General features: G+C 41.8%; 1 protein-coding gene across 1 annotated transcript; it reads right to left on the reverse strand.

The window, feature by feature from the left end:
• Positions 1 to 1,485: 1,485 nt before the first annotated feature.
• On the reverse strand, positions 1,486 to 21,977 carry LOC139780039 (uncharacterized). The gene is made up of 6 exons (XM_071718566.1): positions 18,922 to 21,977; positions 15,302 to 15,355; positions 3,341 to 3,456; positions 1,932 to 2,028; positions 1,785 to 1,868; positions 1,486 to 1,710 (listed from the first exon to the last, which is right to left on the reverse strand). The coding sequence occupies exon 1, from the start codon at positions 21,975 to 21,977 to the stop codon at positions 19,356 to 19,358; it is 2,622 nt and encodes an 873-aa protein (XP_071574667.1). The 3' UTR covers positions 1,486 to 1,710; positions 1,785 to 1,868; positions 1,932 to 2,028; positions 3,341 to 3,456; positions 15,302 to 15,355; positions 18,922 to 19,355.

A 21,977-nucleotide genomic window follows, 5' to 3' on the forward strand; every position in this document is an offset into this window, starting at 1 on the left:
AAATCATTAATAATTTTATCTACTTCGCGTTTCGCGATAACATTTGTGACAATATTTTTACATTTATCTCGAGCTAGTGACATATCTGATACAATTTCAGGATTCTTGCAAAGATCTTTCAATAAAGGAGTTAAGTGATCCGCGATATTAAATGCAATATTATGTTCGGCAAACAATGCTGCTAATTTGATTTCACCGCGTTTGACTTTATCATTATGCGAAAGAGTGTCTCTATTATTATTATTATTATCATCAATATTTTCTTTTGCTACATTTAATGCTCGTTCTACATGTTTGACCGACTTTGAATGTTTTAATAATTTTGATTTGCAACATGTGATGGCTTTGTTACATATATTACAAAAAGCTTTATTCTCTGTAGGATGAGGAGCCAACCATCCTTTAAAACTATCCTCATCTAACCATGCTAAACGAAAATCTCGATTTTTTCTTTTTCTAATAGCTCCTTTTTCCATTTTAATATACGCGAATCTAATTTCTATTTATATAAATATATACCTAACCTAACCCATCTAAACCAGACTCCGGAGTCCGTCCTGCCCGCCAAGGCACCAACCGCTAAGACATCCGCCCATAACATTTCACCGCTGTCTTTTCTGCCGTATCAATGCGCATGCGCGAAAAAGGGAGCTCCGATCGCAACACTGCCCTCGTTGCGACACCAGTCGTTACATATCTCCATCGTCGTCGATCCCACGATCCGGCACCACCTGTCGTCCCTACGAAATCTAACTTAAGAAATAATTAGCGCAAGTGACCCTCCCCTACTCAAGTCGAGGCGCCATCCCCGATCTTCCCCTCGGCCGAGCTACCGTCTGGGCGGTGGACGCGACAATGTCACGTCACGACCTTTTGTAGCACTTGGCCGTATTCTGACTTCATACAGTCAGATCGACATCAAGGAGAAATGCTCCTTCTGCTACCGGCTATAATCATCGCCGGCAATAAGCGTAAGATTTTACGCTTGTACGATGCGTGAAACACGAACGCGTCGCGAAGAGGCCATCACAATAATTAAATTAATATTAAATACGAAATTAACAATTAACAATAACAATAATAATTTTATTAGCATATGAATTAATTTCTCATTTATACTTTACACGCGTTTATTCATAGCAATTAAACTATATATTCAGTAATTAAAATAGATATCCGATTGGAAACAAATCTAAATTTGAAAAACATTTTCTGTGTTGACAGCGTTTTAATTTGATCGCTATTATGAAATTTATATTAAACTTCTAAATATATAAACTTTATAATATAAACAATAAAACTTTAATTTGAAAATACATGATTGAAAATTACTGGACGCGCATTCCAATAAAATTTAAGGCCCATATGCGTATTTTTATCGATTCAAACGATTTGTTACTGAATCTCATCTTAAAAGCATGCAGAGATGAGAAATTCAGATGAATGACGTAAAATCCAAAAGGGATAATAAATTTCCCCACACAATTAGAAATGATAAAAGTTACTCTTTGTATTGTGCAAATTATTAAAATTATTTTTTGTATAATATATTATTTTAAAATCATTTTTAAGTGATCTGATTAATATAAAGAATAACTTCCTCCGCCAGAGATTAAAAACAAATAAATTCTTTATTCTCGACTACCTGGCAAAAATATAATTACGTGCACTACGTTTCGGCTCTAGGTTTGAGCCCTTCTCAAGTGCGGTCTGAAATTTAGGAACATCGCAATGTATAAAAGCATAAATAAATATAAAATAGTCATTAAAATAGAGAGCAATACCTAATCGTCAATTTGAATCGTCATATGTTAATGAAAGACATCCTTGTGTTCATGGGAATGTTCCAGCATGGTCACAAAGCACAACTGCAGGAAAATTACTTATATAAAACCAATATGTGGAGAGAGAATGCGACGATCAATTCTTACGTGTCTCATATATCAGAAATCCACAATTATACATATTCAGTTAGAGAATCTCCGATGTGCCGTGTCGTGCGAGTGGAAGTACTCAGGAGACTAAACGCTGACAAAGAAAGCAGAATCAAGGGGTCAGAAAGGTTGCCGCGAGGAATGCTAAAATATAAACAATTAAACTGACGAGATGACACCGTCATATACAGCGTTTAGATTCTTTGTGTCTCTTTGAAGATTAAGGATGTATTACCTTCCCTGTACTTTCCCAGCCAAAAGTACAGTAATCTGAGAAATCCAATTATATTGGTTGTATGCATACTTTAACGGCTTACTACTATTTAATATCATAACAAAGACATTAATGTTACTTATTTAAGTGATTTTAACCAGTTTTTATGATTATTAACAGCGTATTTGTAAATATTCTTAAGGATGTATGTCCGTTTAGTCAAAATAAAGGGATCAAGCTGAAATTTACAGAGATTGTGCACTTATATGTCCTAAAAACCTGTGTTAAATTTCAGATCGATTGTCTGACTCGTTTAAAAGATATTAATTTTTTAATTTTGATACAATTCTTTATTGAAAGAAAAGAGAAGAGGAATGCTTCGAAGCATTTGTAGCGTCACGTTGACCGTAGCCTATATGTAATCAGATCCGAAATTTGGCGTGATATGATCATATTTTTATGTAATTATAGTCTCGACTTGATCTTATTATATATGACAACAGATCTGTTGTTGAAGCAACAATGGGTCACGCATGCCAGATACGGGAAATGAAATATACAAAATCCTGATGTCAGCCACGGGAACGAAGTACGTTAGTTGCTTCTCATTTTCTTTAATAATTTCTTTGTTAAGAGGGTAGCTGCGCAATCGAGACATTACCCAAGGGACTAGATATTTTCTATCAGCCAATTTTTATGCTTTTTCATACGATAGGTTATTAATTATTATTGCATTGTTACCAATACACTTTACATTTAAATATCTTTAAATAAATCTGATGTTTGTCTAGTATGATTGGAAAAAGTTGTATGGACATCTTGATCTTAGAAATGGAAAATAATGGAAATCTTTTTTCTCTCTCTTTTCAAGTTTACTTTCTTTTTCCTCTTTCCATTTTTTAGAAATTAATAATGGTTTATGGATTGTTGATAATTAAACAGTATTCTTCAACATTTCGTCTTCGTAGGAAAGCAGTGTGGTACAGCGTCTAGTGGTAAAGGTGACTCATAAACTGCGAGGACTCGGGTTCGAGTCTATCTGACTACAGTTGGAATATTTTGTCTTTTAGAAGAAATACATTAACTTGCTAGTTTTCTTCCAGAGGTACACCACATATTTTTCAAAAGATTTAGTATTAGTATGAATACTATAAAATTGCGTAAGGAACCTTAAAGAGAAGCGTCTCCTTACCTGTGTAACACGGTTGTCTTTTCGAGCGCTCTGCTATCTTGCCTTCTAATCTTTTTTCATGCCAATAGATTCTTCTTCATCGGTTTTACTTTCTTCTACAATGTTTATGGGCAAATCTAAAAATGTTGAAACTTTTTTATTGAATATTTTTTCTCAGAAGTGTCTTCTTTTAAGAATATTCAATGCATCTAATTTAATCTGAAGGACTTTTGATATAGGATATTAAAGATTAACTTAAAAATATTTGGGTTTGGAGGTAATTCCCAAGGTGGAGGTGATATATATAGTTCATTATTTCTTGTCAAGAAGATCAACTTAGAATAATAAATATGGGTTGAGTTATCAAATTTATAAAATTTTGCTTTGTTCCAAATTGATTTCCTTGATATTAATTCTGATATTTGTTCATCACGTGTGTGTCCTGCTTTAAGCAGATATACAAGTTCTCATTTTCTTCAGCATCTTGATTAAATTTAATTAATTTTGTTAGTGTTGATGTAAAACAAGGCATCTGTTTGCGTATGTTCTTAGATGATGTATCTGGGATAATCTCATAAGTGAATCTAACGCGTCGATTGACGGATGTTAATAAGGTTGCCAAATCGTATTTTGTGCCATTGTCATCCAATTCTTGGCATAAAGATTTAATGAACCAGCTCCCGTCCGTTTCATCTCTGTAGGAAACAAATCCTGGTATGCTAGCATAATTAACCACGAAATCGGCGTGAATAGGAATACTGCCGTGTAATTGAAGTGCGTTTGAACTTAATTGGTCTGTGCACTCGTTTATTAGGTTGAAACCAGGCTCAACTTCAACTTTTTTTTCTGCTAAGCTTGGACATTTGTGAGCCGTGAAGAAATTCCACAGAGTACTTGTTGGATATACCATGGCAAAGGCCGCGAGCCGTCCCAGGTTGCCGTGAGTCAATACCGCTACGACCAAGCAATCGTGGTGTGAGTGATCAGTTTTGGCAGCTATACTCAATATTTCTTTTATTCTTTCATAAGTCGAATCACGAAATACTTCGACTTGAAAACCAAGATTTGTAAGAGTTTTGGCTAGTCTCTCATCATCAGCAGCCGTACCCAGGCGACGCTTAAGGTTTAGATTAAAGTTTCCCTGTAGCGGGATTCTGTAACTCCTTAACAACAGTTTCGATATCGTTGCGCAGCTTTTTTACCATATATAATATCTGCGCAACGATACCGAAACTGTCGTTAAAGAGTTACAGAATCTCGCCTCTGATTAAAGATTAATGCGATGCCCCGCTTACTGTGATTAAAATTATAATACATCTCTGAACTCTGAGTACGTGGTTCATTGGAAACTGGTCTGCGCCTGTTCTCGAAGAAAATGAAGCACAGTAAAATTATCACTATGCCAAAAAGGATCAAAATAATTACTAATAATATCCATATCACAGGGTTAATAATATCCATTTCAGGTGTTGTTACTCGATCGTTACCCTTTTTTTCCGGAGGAAGAGGGGAAATGCCTCGCGCATTCTACCGGGGGCCGGCCACCCGGGATATGTGGGGCTTGCACCCAGTAAAACCTCTCTCCCTAAACACCACACTACGGACTATAGTTACGACACGCGGAACACACGAGGCGAACTTCACGTGTCACAACAGTCCTCACGCTCGAGGCGACATTTAAACGTAACTCACATACACGAGACCCACGCAGGTCGAGATAGGGGTGCTTGACTCCCGAAGGAACTAAGTCCCTAGTCGAATAGCCATACACATAATGCCACTATTCGACCGCCTCGGAATCCCCTCATGATAATATCCGCGGGCAGCCATATCCTCGGGGGGGGGGGGGTCTTTATTGGCTGCGGAACCGTTCCTCGGGAGGGTCCACACCCCCCTGAGAGACGTACACGAACCACCAGACGTGCACGAACAACACTAACAGGAACCCCCTACCCGGATAGGAGGGTTCCACTCGAAACAAGACACGGGTCCTGCATTAAGCGTTCCGCCGTCAGCCGGGCCCGTTAACTTTGAGGGAAACATACCCGCCACCCATAACATGGATCCGAGCTCGGATCCACATCCCTGGCTAGGGCAGATTACCTGGCAAGAGAAGAGAGCTGCGCCCCTCCCCTAGACCCCACCCTCCGGGGGGGGGGGCCAGGGGAAGGGCGCATAAAACGTTTAACAGGGAGCACCGCCACAAAAACCACGGAAATCCACCAGGGGACGACCAACCGCGGTCCGCCGCCACAAAGAGGTCTCCAGCACCCACTGCGGAAACAGTGGGGCCGGAGCCTCAAACAGCAGCGAGCGGCAAGCCACGGCCGACCGACCTCAGGAGGACCCCGCAGCCCACAGCAACGGGCCCCTGAAAAATAAGAATAGCAAAATACATTGCACACAAAGAAACGCGGATCCCCCCGCGACCCCGAGAAGGCGACAAACGCCGACCGCCCCCGGGCCACCAACCCCCCGGGGATCCGAGAGCGTCGCACGAGGCGACGCACCGAACCCAAGGAGGAGGAAAGCCCGCCACCGACCGGCGCCCAACCGCCCCCAACAGACACGCCGGAGACTCCGACAACGCTCGCATTTGCCGTAAACAAGAAACGGCGTACGCCGCAATACAATATTTCAGATCAAAACAATGTTCGCAATCCGACAGAAACAGAGACGCTACGCATCGCCCCCGTCAACACTTGCAGAATCTTCGACGATGAGTTGTCTCATCCGCTCATTCTCTTCTTTCCTCCGCATCACCCGTTCCGCGAAGGTGGAGAAAGCACTCCATGCTTCGCGTGAATCACATATCTTCGAAACAATAGCGTTCAGGGCAAGATTCTGTCCCAAAACAGCAGTCAGTTCGCCCCGCTCGAGGCCCCAAAAGGGACATGAGGCGAGCGTGTGTTCGGCCGTATCCTCGGTGCACTGACAGTACCGACACCCAGGGCTATCCTCCTTTCCTATTCTAAATAGGAAGGACCCAAAACATCCGTGTCCAGCCAGGATCTGGGTGATCCTAAAAGACAAGAACCCTGTTCTCCTGTCAAGCCACTTCTCGAAATTAGGAGCGATGGCTTCTCTCGTTCTCCTCCCGGGTAGACGATGATCCTGAACATGAGCGGCCCATTGTCGGCGGAGCACCAACCATTCCGCCGCACGCTCCTCCGCCGGAGAGTTCTCGGTGAAAGTCCCCCGGTCTTTCATTTCGCGTAGGCGCAGATATACTTGACGCAGATAAGCCGCGTATAAATGTAGAGGGGGGATCCTCGCCAAGAGTGTGGCCGCCTCGTATGACACAGTTCTATATGCCATCACCGTCCTCGAGGCGGTGACACGAAGAACCCTACGCAACAGTCTCTTCTGGGTCTCGGACGCTTCTAACTCAGCGCTCCAAATCGGAGCCGCATATAGGATTACCGAAAGAATCATACTAAAATAGAGCCTCCTCTTGTTCTCGACGGGACCTCGCAAATTAGGAAGTATCCCGCAGAGCGCTCTGCTCATTTTGGAGGCCTTGGTTGCAACATGTTGAAAGTGGCTACAAAAGTTCCATCTGTTGTCTATTATAACACCAAGATACTTCATTTTGTTTTTTACGAGAATTTCATTTCCTTCAAATTCGAACCGAGAATTTCGCGGACACCGTCCAAAGAATATCGCCTCGGTCTTTGCCCAGGACACCTTGAGGCCGAGAAAATTGATGTTGATCATCAACCGTTCCAAGCACTCGTTAGCCAAGTTACAAGCGGCGTCATAGTTATCACCCTCGACAACTAACATGGTATTATCGGCATAGCAAATCAAATGGCAACCTCTAAATAGCAGAGTTCTTAGAGCGTAATCAAAACCAAGATTCCAAAGAAGGGGGCCCAACACCGAACCTTGCGGGACCCCCCTGTTGACTCTCCTAGTGCGGCGAGAACCGTCGGGTGCAATGAACCTTATCTTCCTGCCAGATAAATAGGCCTCCACGATACGGCGTAAATATCGAGGAAAGCCTCTAACCCGAAGAGCCCTTCTTATGGCCCAAAGTTTTATAGAATTAAAAGCGTTCTCAATGTCCAGAGAAACTGCCAAGACCACCTTACCGCGAGCACGGGCTTCCGAAACGATCTTCTTAAACAGGAAAAGGGCATCCGTCGTTGACCTTTTCTTCCTGAAACCAAACTGGTGGTCCGACAGATTGGCCGATGGGTTGTTATCCATGAATTCTAGTAAGCGTTCCGCGATTACTCGCTCAAATGTTTTCCCGATTTCGTTCAGTAGGCAGCCTGGACGTGCTTTTGGAATCTCTCTAGGAGGTGAGTCCCCTTTCGGGATTAACACTAAATCCGCCGTCTTCCAGCTGGTAGGAAAAATACCGTGCTTGAGATAAATATTAAAGCACTGTACGAGTCTATTAATCATTGAGCCTGGGAACCTTTTAATTGTCGTTGCCTTAAATCCGTCCGGGCCGGGAGCTGTACCAGTATTTTTCTTGGCCGCGATGGCGCGTCGATGAAGTCGATGAAGTAATTTTCTTTGCGTTCGTCTTTCGTTAAGTTCAATTAATTCATTATGCTCGTGAATATCCAGGTTAAATCAATATATTAGTATTGTATTACTATTGTTTCCAACTTTTTTTCAGACCCTCGATGCCTCGACGTCTGATTTTTCCTCGATCTCCTCGATTTGAGTAAACGTCAAATGTTCCGGAAAATACCTGTAGTATATTAAACAGGAGAATAAAATTATTAAGCCATGTATTAACAATAATACTAGCCTAGATATAGCAAAGGAGAGTACGCATTATAACGTTAATAACTCTCACGTGATCAAGTCGACTGCGCGAAGGGGCAGGGGCAGGATCGCCGGGCCGTTCAGTATAAGCCGGATCACTCGTAAACGTTAAAGCGTACTACAACGATTACAATGTCAGTGCATTGGACTCTGATTCCGATGCATCGAATGATAATGATCATGCAGCCATTTGCGAAACGCCAAAGGCAACTAACTCTATTCTAAAGAGAACGTCTATGATGACGAGACAGTCAGCGATCAATATTGGCAGACCGATGGAAAACGAGTACTTCATCGACGGTGACCGGGGTGCGATCTACCTCGCAATCCCCCAGATCCACCGGAACCAGGTCTTTTCCCGGAGGAAATAGCTTGTCGAGTAGACCGTTTAGAATCTCCGGTTCGAGCGTTATTGTCAGGCTAGGTGTTGACTTGCGAAGTTTGTTCATGACGATTTTGTATGGTAATCCCCATGGGTCGTCATCCAAAGTTGAAATCAGCTCTTGCCATGCCGCTGATTTTGCCTTGCGGATTTCCAGCTTCAATTCACGGTTTGCAAGGATATACGCCGATCTCTTGCCTGCCGAAACCGCCGGTGGATCTCTAATTCGTCCTCGAATCCAGACTCGTTTGGCCCTAATGGCCACAGTCCGTAGGAGTGCTATACTGTGGCTCCACCAATACGTCTGGAGGCCAGGTCCGCGTGCACGCAGACGGGGAACTGCCACCTTGCACGCGCTGGACACGCACTGGTGAATCCAGGGGTCTGGTAAAGCCTCAATCATAAAATTTTTATTCTTAGGCGTAACTGCGCAAATTCATTCAATAGCAGCCACATAAAGATTGGTGTCCATCTTTTTAAAGTTCCATCTGGGTGGCAGCAGGGGCATCGGGATGCGACTAGCTGAGTCAAGTATATTAAAAATTATGTACATATGATCTGACAGTGACTCAATATCCTCCCGGACAGACCAGTCTCGTATTCTATTTGCTATATTTGCCGATGCTCACGTCAGATCGATAACAGAGCTGCCGTGATGGCCTACAAAAGTAGGTCTGTTACCAGTGTTTATCAGACGAAGGTCCGTTTGCGCGGTCCACTCCTCCAGTAGGTCTCCCTGGAAGTCCGCAAAGTGTGAACCCCACGCAAAGTTATGGGCGTTAAAATCGCCGCAAACGAGTAGGCCACAATTACTGGGAACACTCGAGCATATCATAGTCAGCTCGTCCAGAAAACTCCGATACTGGTTTGCATCCGAATTCGGTGAGATATATGAAGAGACTATATACAGATTGTTGAAAGTGATTGCCACAGAATTTAAACCCTGGAAGTGCAGACTTGCAGGACAACTTATAATACTACTATTTACAAAGATCGAGGCTAGTTTATTTTGACTAAAAAACCAAAGTTGGGAGTCGGGCATGCGGGCAGGTTCGGACACAACGCATACCGCGACTCCCAATTCAGCCGAATGATGGATGAGGAGGTCTTGGGCCTCCTTGCTCCTGTTTAAGTTAGTCTGGATAAACTTTTCCATTTCTCACGGCAATTCGAGCAGGTGGTTCCCTCACAAAACAGGATGGGGCGGAACCAAGGCGGTGTCCGCTCTGTTTTCCAGCACCAGCACAAATGACACAGTGCGGACTAGATTTGCAGTTGTTTATTTGATGGTCATTAGCTCCACATCTAAAACAATTACCAGTCCGATTTTCCGAGAAGGAGCAGGTGTTCTTAACGTGGCCAAACCGCCAACATTTAAAGCACTGGATAGGTCTTGCTTCCAGAAGCTCCACCCGTGCCATCGTCCAGCCTATTTTGAACTTATTTGAAGAGGTAATTTTGACTGCCGCAGAGAGAGGGCACTTGGCCCACACAGAATGTAGTCCATTGTTCATCTTCTGTATGTTTCCCAGTTTTATCTGGTGCTCGTCACAATCACCCACAATAGACATTTCATTTATGATATCAACCGAGGTAATGGAATCATCTAGATTCCATATGCGGATTTCACCCATAGTAGTGGGTCGAGTTATGCGCGCCGTTCTATCTCCCAACACCTCTTTTAATTTATCTGCTAAGATGTCTGCTTTTGAGGCCCCATCAGACCCAGGAATCTCTATTATTTTTTTTGCTTCCCATAGGAAGAGGGGAAATGCCTCGCGCATCTTCCCGGGCCCCGGCACCCGAGGTATGTGGGGCTTGCACCCACTAAAACCCCTCTCCCTGAAACATAGCACGCTGGACAACAGTTGCGATACGCGGAGAACTACGGGGCATACATCACGTACCACAACAGTCCTTACGCCGAGGCGACAGAAAAACGTAACCAGACAAAGACCAACGGGCAGGTCACCAGTGGGGGGCGCACAGAGGTTCCCGGGGGAACAAGACCCTAGTCGAATGAAACGGCACAAGTGTCGCCATTCGACCGCCTCGGAGGCCTCTCATGAGACTGCCATGCGGGCGATCATATCATTGAGAAGTCTCGTCATCGGCTGCGAGACCCTTCACCCGGGAAAAACCGCGCACCCCATCCTAGAAACGTACATGTACACGGACATGCACGAACAAAACTAACAGGGACCCTCCATCCGGATAGGGGGTTCCACACCACACAGGAAACACGAGCCTATCTTGGGCCCGTCAAACGCAATGGGTTTATGACCCATAACCAAAAGAAGATCCATTTTCGGATTTCCATCTCCGGCCAAGGTATACTTGGCAATAGAAAGCTGCGCCCCTCCCCTAGATCCCGCCGAGCGGGGCCCAGGGGAAAGGCGCAAAGGTCATTAAACAGAGTGATACCGCCACCAAGCCACGGAGACCCCCAGAAGGACGACCAACCGCGCCCCGCAGCCACAACGAGGCTCGTGGCACTCATTGCACAGCAATGGGGCCAGAGCCCCGGGAGCACAGCGGTGAGCGGCGGGCCCGCGGCCGACCCCAGGGAGCCCCACAGCCAACAGAGATCTCTATTATTACCCCACCGTTTACGCCCTTCCGGATCTTAGAGCCTTTGATCCCGAGGGTGTCCAAAGAAATCTTCTCTCTCGCCTTCTTAAGAATATCGGCGTAACTAACTCCAGAATCCAGGCTAGTAATCGACACCGCAGCCGTCTTGGGGGGTCTGCGGGAGCGAGCTCCCCCACGACGACCACCTTTCGCAGCGTCAACCTTTGTATCCGTTGTTACACCACGTCGGCCTTGTCTATTTCCCGCCGCTGGAGGTGCCGGTGTGGATGGAACAGTAATCCCTCCATCCGATGTCTCCGAAATCTCCGAAATTTCACTTCTAGAGGACGTCTTCCTGGATTTCTTAACCTTCTTTGGTATAATATTATCCGGTGGTTCATCCGAATGAGATGCGAGCATTGCGCGTAACTCTTCTTGGCAAGCAGACAATTGTGCAATCTGCTCGTTCATATTATTTAGTTCTCGAGTAGGACCCATGTCATCCTCCGAGTCCTCTACCCTAGCAGAGACAAATCTGTAGCGAACTCTCGAGTCCGCTTTTCCGCTCCTACGGTGCTGATACTACTGATGTAGGCAAATTTGGCAACGAAGGGAGTCGCAATTGTTGCTGTGACTGCAGTTGCTGTTTTTGTTGCAACCACACTTGATAATTTGCGAATTGCATCTTTAGTATTTCCTGCAGCATTTCATCCCTTTTTTCTGTTCTTCCTCTTTCTGTTCTTCTTTTTTTCGTTTATCTTTTTTTCGCTTTTCTTCTTTTTTTTTTTGCTCTTCTCTTTTTTTTCGCTCTTCTTTTTTCTGCTGTTTTTTCTGTGTTGATGTACAGATAATTTTACAATTTGACAATAAAATTAAAATTTCTGATGAGTAGAAAATTGGGGAACCAAATTTTAATTAACATTAAATGTTCAAGTGATAAATACCATAAACTCTTAATCGAAGTAAGAAAGCAATTGCTTATTAAATTAAGGTAATAAAAGCCTTAACTTTTTTACCAAAATGACCGAAATAAAGCAAGTATTTATTAACAGCGAATGTTTAAAGAAGTAAAAAGTTATTTTTAATAACAGAGAAAAGCTAAATTTTGAAGATTTAATGTTTAAATAAGAAAAACCATAATAAACTTTTACCCTAGAAAAGCAGGAAAAAACATTTTTTATTGACAATAAAAGGAAAAATAAGGAAAATGTTCAAATAAGAAATATCACAAACTCTTGACTCACAGATAATCAGATAAATGCAATTTCTTATTAAGGGGGGATCCTGGTGTAGACCACTGAAAATAAAGGTATTTTCGGTAATATTTTTAACAGAAACTATTTAATAAATCGCTTTGACAACTTTTGGGCTATTTTATTACATAATTAAAGTATATAAAAAAATTTTTTTTAGTTTAAAAAAATATAATATATTAAGTTTATAAGGGCGTAAGTACGAGCGTCGGTTTTAAAACTGGAAAACGGTGGGCGTTCTAGCTCCTTTTGTACTCGTCTGAAACAAAAAAACAAAAAGATTTCTTATTGTTTATAAACATGGTTTGGAGATAAACCTAAAAAAATCCAAAAAAGTTTAAAATTGACAAAATGACGGCACTTTAAAAAAATTGCAATTTTTACTCAAAAATTTGAACTTTATTTATGCAATAAAAATTGTTTAAATTAATTATTTTATTAATTTGAGAGGTTTATCTCCTAGTAATGTAATAAACTATATGTACGTACAAGAGCCAACTTGATTGGTCAAATAGTTTTTGAGTTATCGTGCCCACCAATTTCGAAAACGTGGTTTCGAGAAAAACGCGTTTAAAGTTTTCGGTACAGAAAAACAAATATTTTTAGAAACTTACCGCTCTCTGACGTTAATCTGCTATTCCAGGTCCGTATAATAAACCTTCTGCCTCCTCGAAGAGCTCGTTTTGCTCGATTTGTCGTTGTTTTCGAGCCAATCGAGCTTCTCTGCTGCTACTGAAGCTGCGGCGGTCTTGCCTCTTCGTCCGCTCGACCTTGTAATTGTCCGCGAATAATTTACATTGAGGCCCGATCTTTAATTGTAAGATTTCCATAACCTTGAGAACTAGCAGTTGCTAATTTTCTCGCGGTCGCACTTTGTCCTACAGCTTCACTTTGTTCAGAAAACTGGTTGCCGCTAAACTTTCGCTTCCGAGGCCTCGCGCTACGAGCATTATCGTCTTTACTTCCTTTCCGAGAGGGCATCGTTTTGCCGTTAGATACGTACAGGAAATTCAGAGCAGAACTGACGCTCCAAAACAAACGCTCCAAAACAAGCGCCGGTCGCGGCTCGCGCGCTTGTATACCTGCGCGCAAGAAATGGCTGTAAGGCCTTTAAAATTTCGAATTTTTTACTGTAACTTTAGGAATACATTCCACGAATAGTGTACTATTGGTTTAAAAAAAAAATTCGATTATTTGGACCCTCTACACCAGGATCCCCCCTTAACAATAGGGCAGACAGAGGCTGTGCACTCAACGATCGTGTTGCTCTCGTTAAGCGCGGTAGGCTGGTTCAGGTCTTGGTAGGATAGTGGTCAGTATTAATATTGATTAATTATTACTTTCGAGTTCGGAAAGTAATAATGCAATGCGGTTTTTGCAACTTTTTATACAATCATTAGCACGTTTTAATGCTGTTCGCAAAGTACGATTTTCATGTTCCACAGTAGATAACCTACTCTGCAATACGTCGTATTCAGCAGTATCCACTGCTGTCAGTTTATTGGCGAAAAGTACTTTAACATCTGTTGATTTAGCTGTTGCGTTACATTGTAGGCAACGATTCGCACTGCTGCGTAGCCATTTTAAAATAAATTTTTGGCCAAATAAGTGACCACAATTTAGCGAACACAGACGGTGTTCGCCTGTGTTAGACCATGCCTCTAAACATGTAGGGCATATATTCTCGTCATAATTCACACTCGCCATAATTCACACTCGTAAGTTGACTTGAAATCTCTTGAAAAAGAATTTCGATAAGAATCACTTTATATAATTATAATACGGAATAGTGTGCCGTGCCTGATTTAGCTATCGTTAGATGCTAATCGCTTTGTCACCGAGGACAGGTTCAGCCTTATAAGAAGACTCGGCAGTCAAGGTAACGAGGATGGTGAAACGACTATATGCGGTATTGTCTCGAAAATTTATTGTGACTTGACGAGAGTACAGAGAGTTCTGAGGCGAGCGGTATTCACCGAGAGTTTCGAGACGGTAATTGCTAATGCGAGAGGGAAAGGGCTCAACGAATAGCGCGGTCGTTTCCGCGAAGAGAACGAGGAATTCGGGTAACGATTGATTCGGTGGGGAACGCCGGGTTCCGGCAAGGTCTCGCAGATAAACACTCGGAATGAAAACAAGGCGAGAAATACTGGTCGAAATTTAACGATCAAAAGTAACGAAGATATTTCGCGCTTTCTGAACAGAGGCAAAGTAAGCCTGAAAAAGTTTTTTAGGTAAAAATCAGTTCTTTGTGAATAAAAATGCATTAAAATAAATTTTAATTATAGTTTAAATTATTCTTTATTGTGTGCGAGCGGAATTAGGAAGAAGACAATTGGGCGTGAGTAACAGCGAATGCGAAATTATGAGTCAGATTATGTACAGTTTATAATGTTCAAAAATCCCCGGGGCCAATTAGTTGCCAACAGCCCAAAAAATTCGCTAATTCGACTTCGTCTAATAGCGAATTAGCTGAACTCGGGGTCGACAACTGATCAGCTGTTATTGTCGACTGATCTCTCGCTTTGCCCCGAATGTTTACCTCGCGACACTCAAGACAAAAGAAGAGAGTCGACTTCTCTACAAAAACGAGACTCGGTTTTTCTGTCTCCTTTGTGGAGAATCGCGAAAATAGCTTACTCCTGGAATTATAATCCAAATTCATGGTTTTAAATAATAAATTTTAAAGTGAATACGTTTTATTAAAGTTGTTAGCACATATGTATTTAACTTTTAAAACAAAAAATAAACACTTGAAGTACATTTCTTCACTTATAAAATTATTGATTGGGTAAATGGGCCTCGATAGCCTTGAAAGTTTTCGTACTACAAAAAACACATGACTGTACACGTCAATAACACTAAATGCACACTTGTGACAAAATAATTTATTTAAAAATTTACAGTGCCGGCTCGTATTTTGCGTTTATTTTTTGATTTAGTGAAAACTAGTTATATTTATTTATAATATTAAAGAAAGTTATTACTCACGTTATTTGCTTTGGTTTTACTAAATAATCCTCCCATTTTTTTGTAATTGAGTTTCTAAAACAAGCAGTTCAGATGGCAATTAATAATAAATAATAAAATAATTAATCAATTAATCAATCATAATTAATATACAATAGCATAATATAATATTGTTAAAAAAATATGCGTGTGGCCTCCACGCGCGGCAGAAGTAAAACTTCCTAGCTGTGTGTATAGGCCAGTCATTAAAGACAATCAATTCACTTTAATTACAAAAGTTTTCAAATTTTGATGGAATATTGGGTGAGTTGAAATAACAATAAATCTCATTTTGCAACCATCCCCGAGGTCCGGAACATGCTAAACATTGCAAAAAACGTTAATTTATTATAACTTTGCGAAAAAAATTGCAAAAGTCCTGCAAACTTAAAGCAATGTCTATTGTAATATTTTCCGCAATGTATTAGATTTGCAACCTATTTCGAGGCGCGCAACATTGAAATTTTTTATAAAATAACGTTTTTGTTTGTAACTTGGAGGAAAAAATTGCAAAAGTGCTGCAAACCGATAGAATAACTTTTACAACTGCCCCGAACAGCTGTACCAATTTGCAACCTTTTATGTTACACGCAACATATTTTTTTTAAATCAATGATGGAACAATTGTTTATTCAGTCGTAATTTTGCCAAAAAAATTGCAAAAGTTTTGCAAATTGGTTGCAAACGTTGAGATTATTTTTCGTCACAAGCTGTTAAGTTTGCAACCTCGGACAAGGTCCGCAACCTTGAAAAATTAGTAACAATTATTATTTTGCACTTTTTACAAGCGTAAAAAAATTGCAAAAGTTTTGCAAATTTTACGGAGTGCTTCAAATGTCTTCTCCTATCCGAATATAAATTTTCAACCCTCTACTAGTTACGCAAATTATTGCAACTTATTAATGACTAATTTTGTGTTACAAAATTAATGCAAAAGTGTTGCAAATTCAGGGAAACAAATTAAAAATACATTTACACATAATGTCGAATTTGCAACCTTCTATCTGTCACGCAAAATATTCAAATCAAATATATTTTTCTTTACTTTTCGATGATTGTATTAATGTACTGAGTATTTATTGATGGAATGTGAGTTAAGGAGATCGAATACAATATTTTGACTCCGACGATTGTTACATATAGAAAGTTTTGAAGAGTTAGGAAAATGATGATTTCTTTATTCAAAATACAACTACTTTACGATTTTTGCAGAATTGAAAAAGGGAACAAGACACTCTCGAGTTCTAAGTTTTCCCAAATGCAACAATCTGTAATTAAAAGTACTATGCAATTGTTTTATTGTAGTTAAAATAAAATTTCGAGCATAACATAAAAATCACTATAGTTATGAGAGTTTTCGTCTCTTACTGCCGCAGAAGGTCCAGGATTGTCAGAAACGTTCATCTCCGCATTCTCAGGGTAAATTTCTCTAAATTTCTGATGCACTCTCACATTTTTCAGTCCGACAATAAGAGCTGCCTTTCCGTCCTGTCTTTTTTCACTACTATTAATTAAAGAACTGATACCTATAATGATTTTTAAATATATTTAACGCAAAATATTTTTTGAAGGTAGATTAGTATATTTTAATCTTAAAATTATTTCGTAATATCTTATAAATTTAAGAAATTTTTATTTGCTTAACTGATACCTTTTTCTTTAACGTCGTCAATAGCTCCACTTTGTAAATCATTACCGCAAATAAAACAAACATTTTCGTTTTCCATAATTAATTTATAAGCACGATGCTGTCAAACGATGCTGCTCGTGTAACGTTTTCTTACGTGAATAAGAAACAACAAGAAAGGTCACAAAATAAGCCGAAAATGTGTACCGTTAAAATAGGAGAAATGATAAGAAAAGTCCACGTACTTTTCTATTGTCACGCACCACAACAACATAGAAAACTAAAGCCTCATACACAGGTGCGAAGCAACCATCGGGGCCACGTAGTATTGAGCATGATTTGAATATTTTGCGTGACAAGTAGGAGGTTGCAAATTCGACATTATGTGTAAATGTATTTTTAATTTGTTTCCCTGGATTTGCAACACTTTTGTATTAATTTTGTAACACAAAATTAGTCATTAATAAGTTGCAATAATTTGCGTAACTAGTAGAGGGTTGCAAATTTATATTTGGATAAGGGAAGACATTTGAAGCACTCCGTAAAATTTGCAAAACTTTTGCAATTTTTTCACGCTTGTAAAAAGTGCAAAATAATAATTGTTGCTAATTTTTCACTGTTGCGGGCCTTGTCCGAGGTTGCAAACTTAACAGCTTGTGACGAAAAATAATCTCAACGTTTGCAACCAATTTGCAAAACTTTTGCAATTTTTTTGGCAAAATTACGACCAAATAAACAATTGTTCCATCATTGATTTAAAAAATATATATTGCGTGCAACATAGAAGGTTGCAAATTGGCACAACTGTTCGGGGCAATTGTAAAAGTTATTCTATCGGTTTGCAGCACTTTTGCAATTTTTTCCTCCAGGTTATAAATAAAAACGTTATTTTACAATAAATTTCAATGTTGCGCATCTCGAAATAGGTTGCAAATCTAACACATTGTGGAAAATATTACAATAGACATTGCTTTAAGTTTGCAGGACTTTTGCAATTTTTTTCGCAAAGTTATAATAAATTAACATTTTTTTGCAATGTTTAACATGTTCCGGACCTCGGGGATGGTTGCAAAATGAGATTTATTGTTATTTCAACTCACCCAATATTCCACCAAAATTTGAAAACTTTTGTAATTAAAGTTAAATTTTCGAATTTTAGTGTCTTTACTGACTGGCCTAGTAAGGAATAGGATAGTATCTCGTTTATGGTATCTGAATTAAAACCTGTGTAATTAACAGATAAAATTTTAACTATAAATTAAAGCCGATGCAATTTACTAGCCCGGATAAGAAGAATTAAAATAATAATTAAATATTATAATATTTATAAAGAAAAAGTGTATAGTATATACATATATGTGAGCGTGTATACATATGGCTTTTCTAGGATTTTTCGTATAACGAATAACAGATATCGAACATACAAACGGATTAAGAAAATCGCGTCTTAAGTAAATAATGCGCTGATACTGAGTTTTTGACAATTATATTTATATATTGATATAACAGTTTTATATATTAACATAAAGTGTGTAATTCACACACTTCTCTCAGTATAATTGTATAATGTGAGATACACCATTTTGCACTGAGCTCTTCATTTCATTTATAGTTGTATAAAACATTAATTTACAGAAAAAGATTCGAGTAAATTTGTACTTGCGGCAAGAAATAATTGTTTGTATATGTATTAATTGATACAAGTAATCAATGAATTATTTCTAGTATTTATGTCATAAATTTAAAAAAAAACTTTACTTATTAACAACTATTATGTTCAAGTAATTGCTTTTATTAGTTTTGATAAAATAATTTTCTACTGACAAGTAATTGGGTTTTTGTTTCAATGAAACATTCTCTTCATTGACAAATTATTTGTTTTGGAGATAATTTCATTGAAACAAAAATAAATTTTATTGTTGGAAGTAATTATTTCTTTCAATTTAGAAATCATAATTCAAGAAAATGTATTTACTTAAAACAAGAACATTTTTTTTCTGTGAAGTTGTGACCGGACGGAGGCTTGTTACCACCACCACTCGTCATAAAATTCATTAATCACGGTCGCCACTCGTCTCGTTTTCGCACACCGTCGGCCTTGATACGCTCCGTGGAGTCGACGTCTCCCTCCTGGATCGCCGTCAAGCCTCGCTTCAATGCCTCGGCCTGCTTCCTGGACGCCTTCCTCGCGCGCACCAATGGTTTCGGCAGCAGCAAATTTTCCCGGATCACCGGTCCTTGACGCTGTGTTGCTGGGGCTTCCACAATCGCAGCTGACGGCTGCAATCTCCCCGTCAGCTGTATATCGCGGTTCGCCGCGCATTTACAGCTCTTTTCGCAACTCGCGGTCGGCTGCTGCGATTGTCGTTGTCGCATTTCTCGCCGTCTTGCAAGTCGCTCCGCGTGCTCCTACTCATACAGCGTTTTTGTCCGACGTTTTGCAATTTTCGCCGCTCGGCGTTCACGTGTCCCTTGTATCGTAAACCACGTACTTTGCTGTCGCTGGTATCTCACGCATATCCGGCTGGAATCTACGTCGTCGTTCTGGGCATTACCGTCCCCGTCGTTATCATCACCATCGTCGTCGCTGAATTCCTCCTCGCGGAATGTCAACGTGTCCCGGCTCTCTTCGCGCGCCTCCGCGTCGTTGTAGACACTGTCGTCGGGCCCTACGTCGCTCGGTCCCGGCTCCGGTGTAGGCTGTCTCACGTGCGTCCACGCTCGTTCGGCAGCTACGTTGGCCTGGTTCGCGCTCAGCGGGTTACGCTCTGGGGAAAGGTCAGGTTTCTCCATGCCGTATTGATCCAGGCGTTCAGGCCTGAATTTTGTTCGAGCATATATCGCTGGATCACGCTCCGTGAACCCTACGAAATATGGTAGATCACACTGTATCCCCACGCTATCGGTCGATAACTGTGACGATGGTTTAATCGGTGGTTCCGGATCACCCAGTATCATTTCATTATTGTCATTGTTATTCCCGTCCACATTCGTCTCACTACCGTTGTCGGCCGGGCGGCCAGTCATCCGCACCTCGTCCCCGTCCACATCGATAACTCTGCGGAACGGTTGAGCACTCGTTTTACCCGTGTATCTCACCGATAATGCCACGAGCGCATTCGCGACCTCGGTATGGTCTAGTGGATCGTGTATGTCGATTTCCTCACCACTAGTGTCGAATATTTCAATCACGTTGTTGTCTTCGCCACCGCGTCTCGCTGCCGCGTCACGCTCGTCGTCCGTGGACTCGAGTAATCTTCGTACAACAACACGCCATGGTTCGGCCTCGTCGATTATCCCTTCTCCACGATTGTCGTTCGACGAATCTCTTATTTCCACCACGTCCTCGGGTCGTTCATCTTCGCGATCTTCGTCATTTTCATCACTCGAAGAGTGAATTTCGATGACGTCGTCGCGTCTTCGATCTCTGTTGGTCGGGCGATCATGACGATTCGCGTCGGTCTCTTCTTCCTCGTTGCTCTCTACGTCGGCGTCAGCCTCTTCCGCGTCAGCCGCGTCGATCTCGTCATCCGGTCGGTTGTCGTATCTTTCGTCGATCGCTTCGGATTCGTCGTCGGTCGACTCCCTGTCATTGTCGGCCTCCTGTCGAGTATCGCGGTCACTCCTACGATCCTCTTCTTCTCCTTTGTCCTCGTCGATCATGCTGTCGACACTCTCGGCATCCGACACATCCTCGACGTCCTCGTCGTTTCGGTTGTCGTCGTCTTCTTGATCCTCGTGGTCGTTATCGTCACTCTCGTCTCCTCTTAATCTAGCGATTCGATTTGGTTTCAGCTGTCGCGCGTTAAACACGCCCATCGTTTGGCCGTCCAAATCTTCAGCGAGATACGCGTTCGGTCGGATGATCCGTTGTACGCGATACGGTTCCTCGAATACTAGATGTATCTTTTTGGTGAGTTTACGACTCGCGTCCGAACGTCGATGCAATTTGATCCAGATTTCCTGGCCTTCGCGATACTCCGCCGTGCCGTGTTTGTCCGCTTGGATTTTCCTCTTCCTCGCCGCCTCGGCAACGCGTTCGCGCGCCTCTTGCACCTTGTCCGCCCACTCTTGCTCTTCGCCGTCGTTCACGAGAGGAATTAGCGCGGGATCAATTGTCGGTAAATGACCCGTTTCACCGTCGTTTAACTCGCACGGTGCGTACCCGTGTGACGAATGAGTCGTGTGGTTGATAACCTCCTCCGCCCGATCGAGTATACGGCTCCACGCGCGCTGTCTCTGACTCGCGTACGTTCTAATTATTCGCCCTATCTCGCGCATCACCTTCTCCACAGGGTTGGATTGGAGATTGTACGGCGAAGTTCTACGAACGCTGAAACCTTTGTCACGCGCGTATTCGCGCCACCGATCGGTGAGGAATTGACCTCCGTTGTCGGTCAGAATGGTTTCGGGAATACCTATTTCCGCGAAAAATCTACTTTCCAACATCTCGATAATCGTGTCCAATCGTTGATCGCGCATCGGATACAACTTTACGTATTTCGAAAATTGATCCATCAAAACCAATACGTATTTGTGGCCTTGATTCGTGACGGGTAATGGACCAAATATGTCCATCGACAACGTATCGCCCGGTGCTTCCGGTAAATCATAATATTCGCTACCTACTGTCGCTCTTGTATAATATTTGGTAGCTTGGCAAATTTCGCACGACGCCACCACGTCTCTCGCAATTCGTGCGAAATTCGCGCCGTCGAAGTATCGTTTGAGAAAGTCGTGCACCTTGTCGGTCCCAAAGTGAATCAGCAATTTGTGCGCTTTGCGCGTAATTTTCCACGCGATTTTTCTCGGTAATGCGATTCGATCGTCTCCCAGACATTTTATACGTATCATGCCTTCGCGTTCGTAAACGTTATCGGGATCTGTGCGCTCTCGCTCTCTCAACGATTCCTCGTTCGCTTGCGCCGCCCTAATTATCTCGATCCAAGACATAGTGTTCATACCCTCCGTCTCGTCTCTGATCACGGCTATTCGCTTTGTCTCGTGCTCCGCATCACCATGGTTCGCCAT

Source organism: Temnothorax nylanderi, unplaced genomic scaffold (genome assembly GCF_030848795.1).
Source record: "Temnothorax nylanderi isolate EJ_2023f unplaced genomic scaffold, tnyl_v1.0 TNYL_tig0259_pilon, whole genome shotgun sequence".
In the NCBI taxonomy this organism is placed as follows: Eukaryota; Metazoa; Arthropoda; class Insecta; order Hymenoptera; family Formicidae; genus Temnothorax; species Temnothorax nylanderi.

What these genes read in the sequence shown, in the direction of transcription:
- LOC139780039 (XM_071718566.1), bottom strand. Translation starts at nt 21,977, where the DNA reads ATGGCGAACCATGGTGATGCGGAGCACGAGACAAAGCGAATAGCCGTG.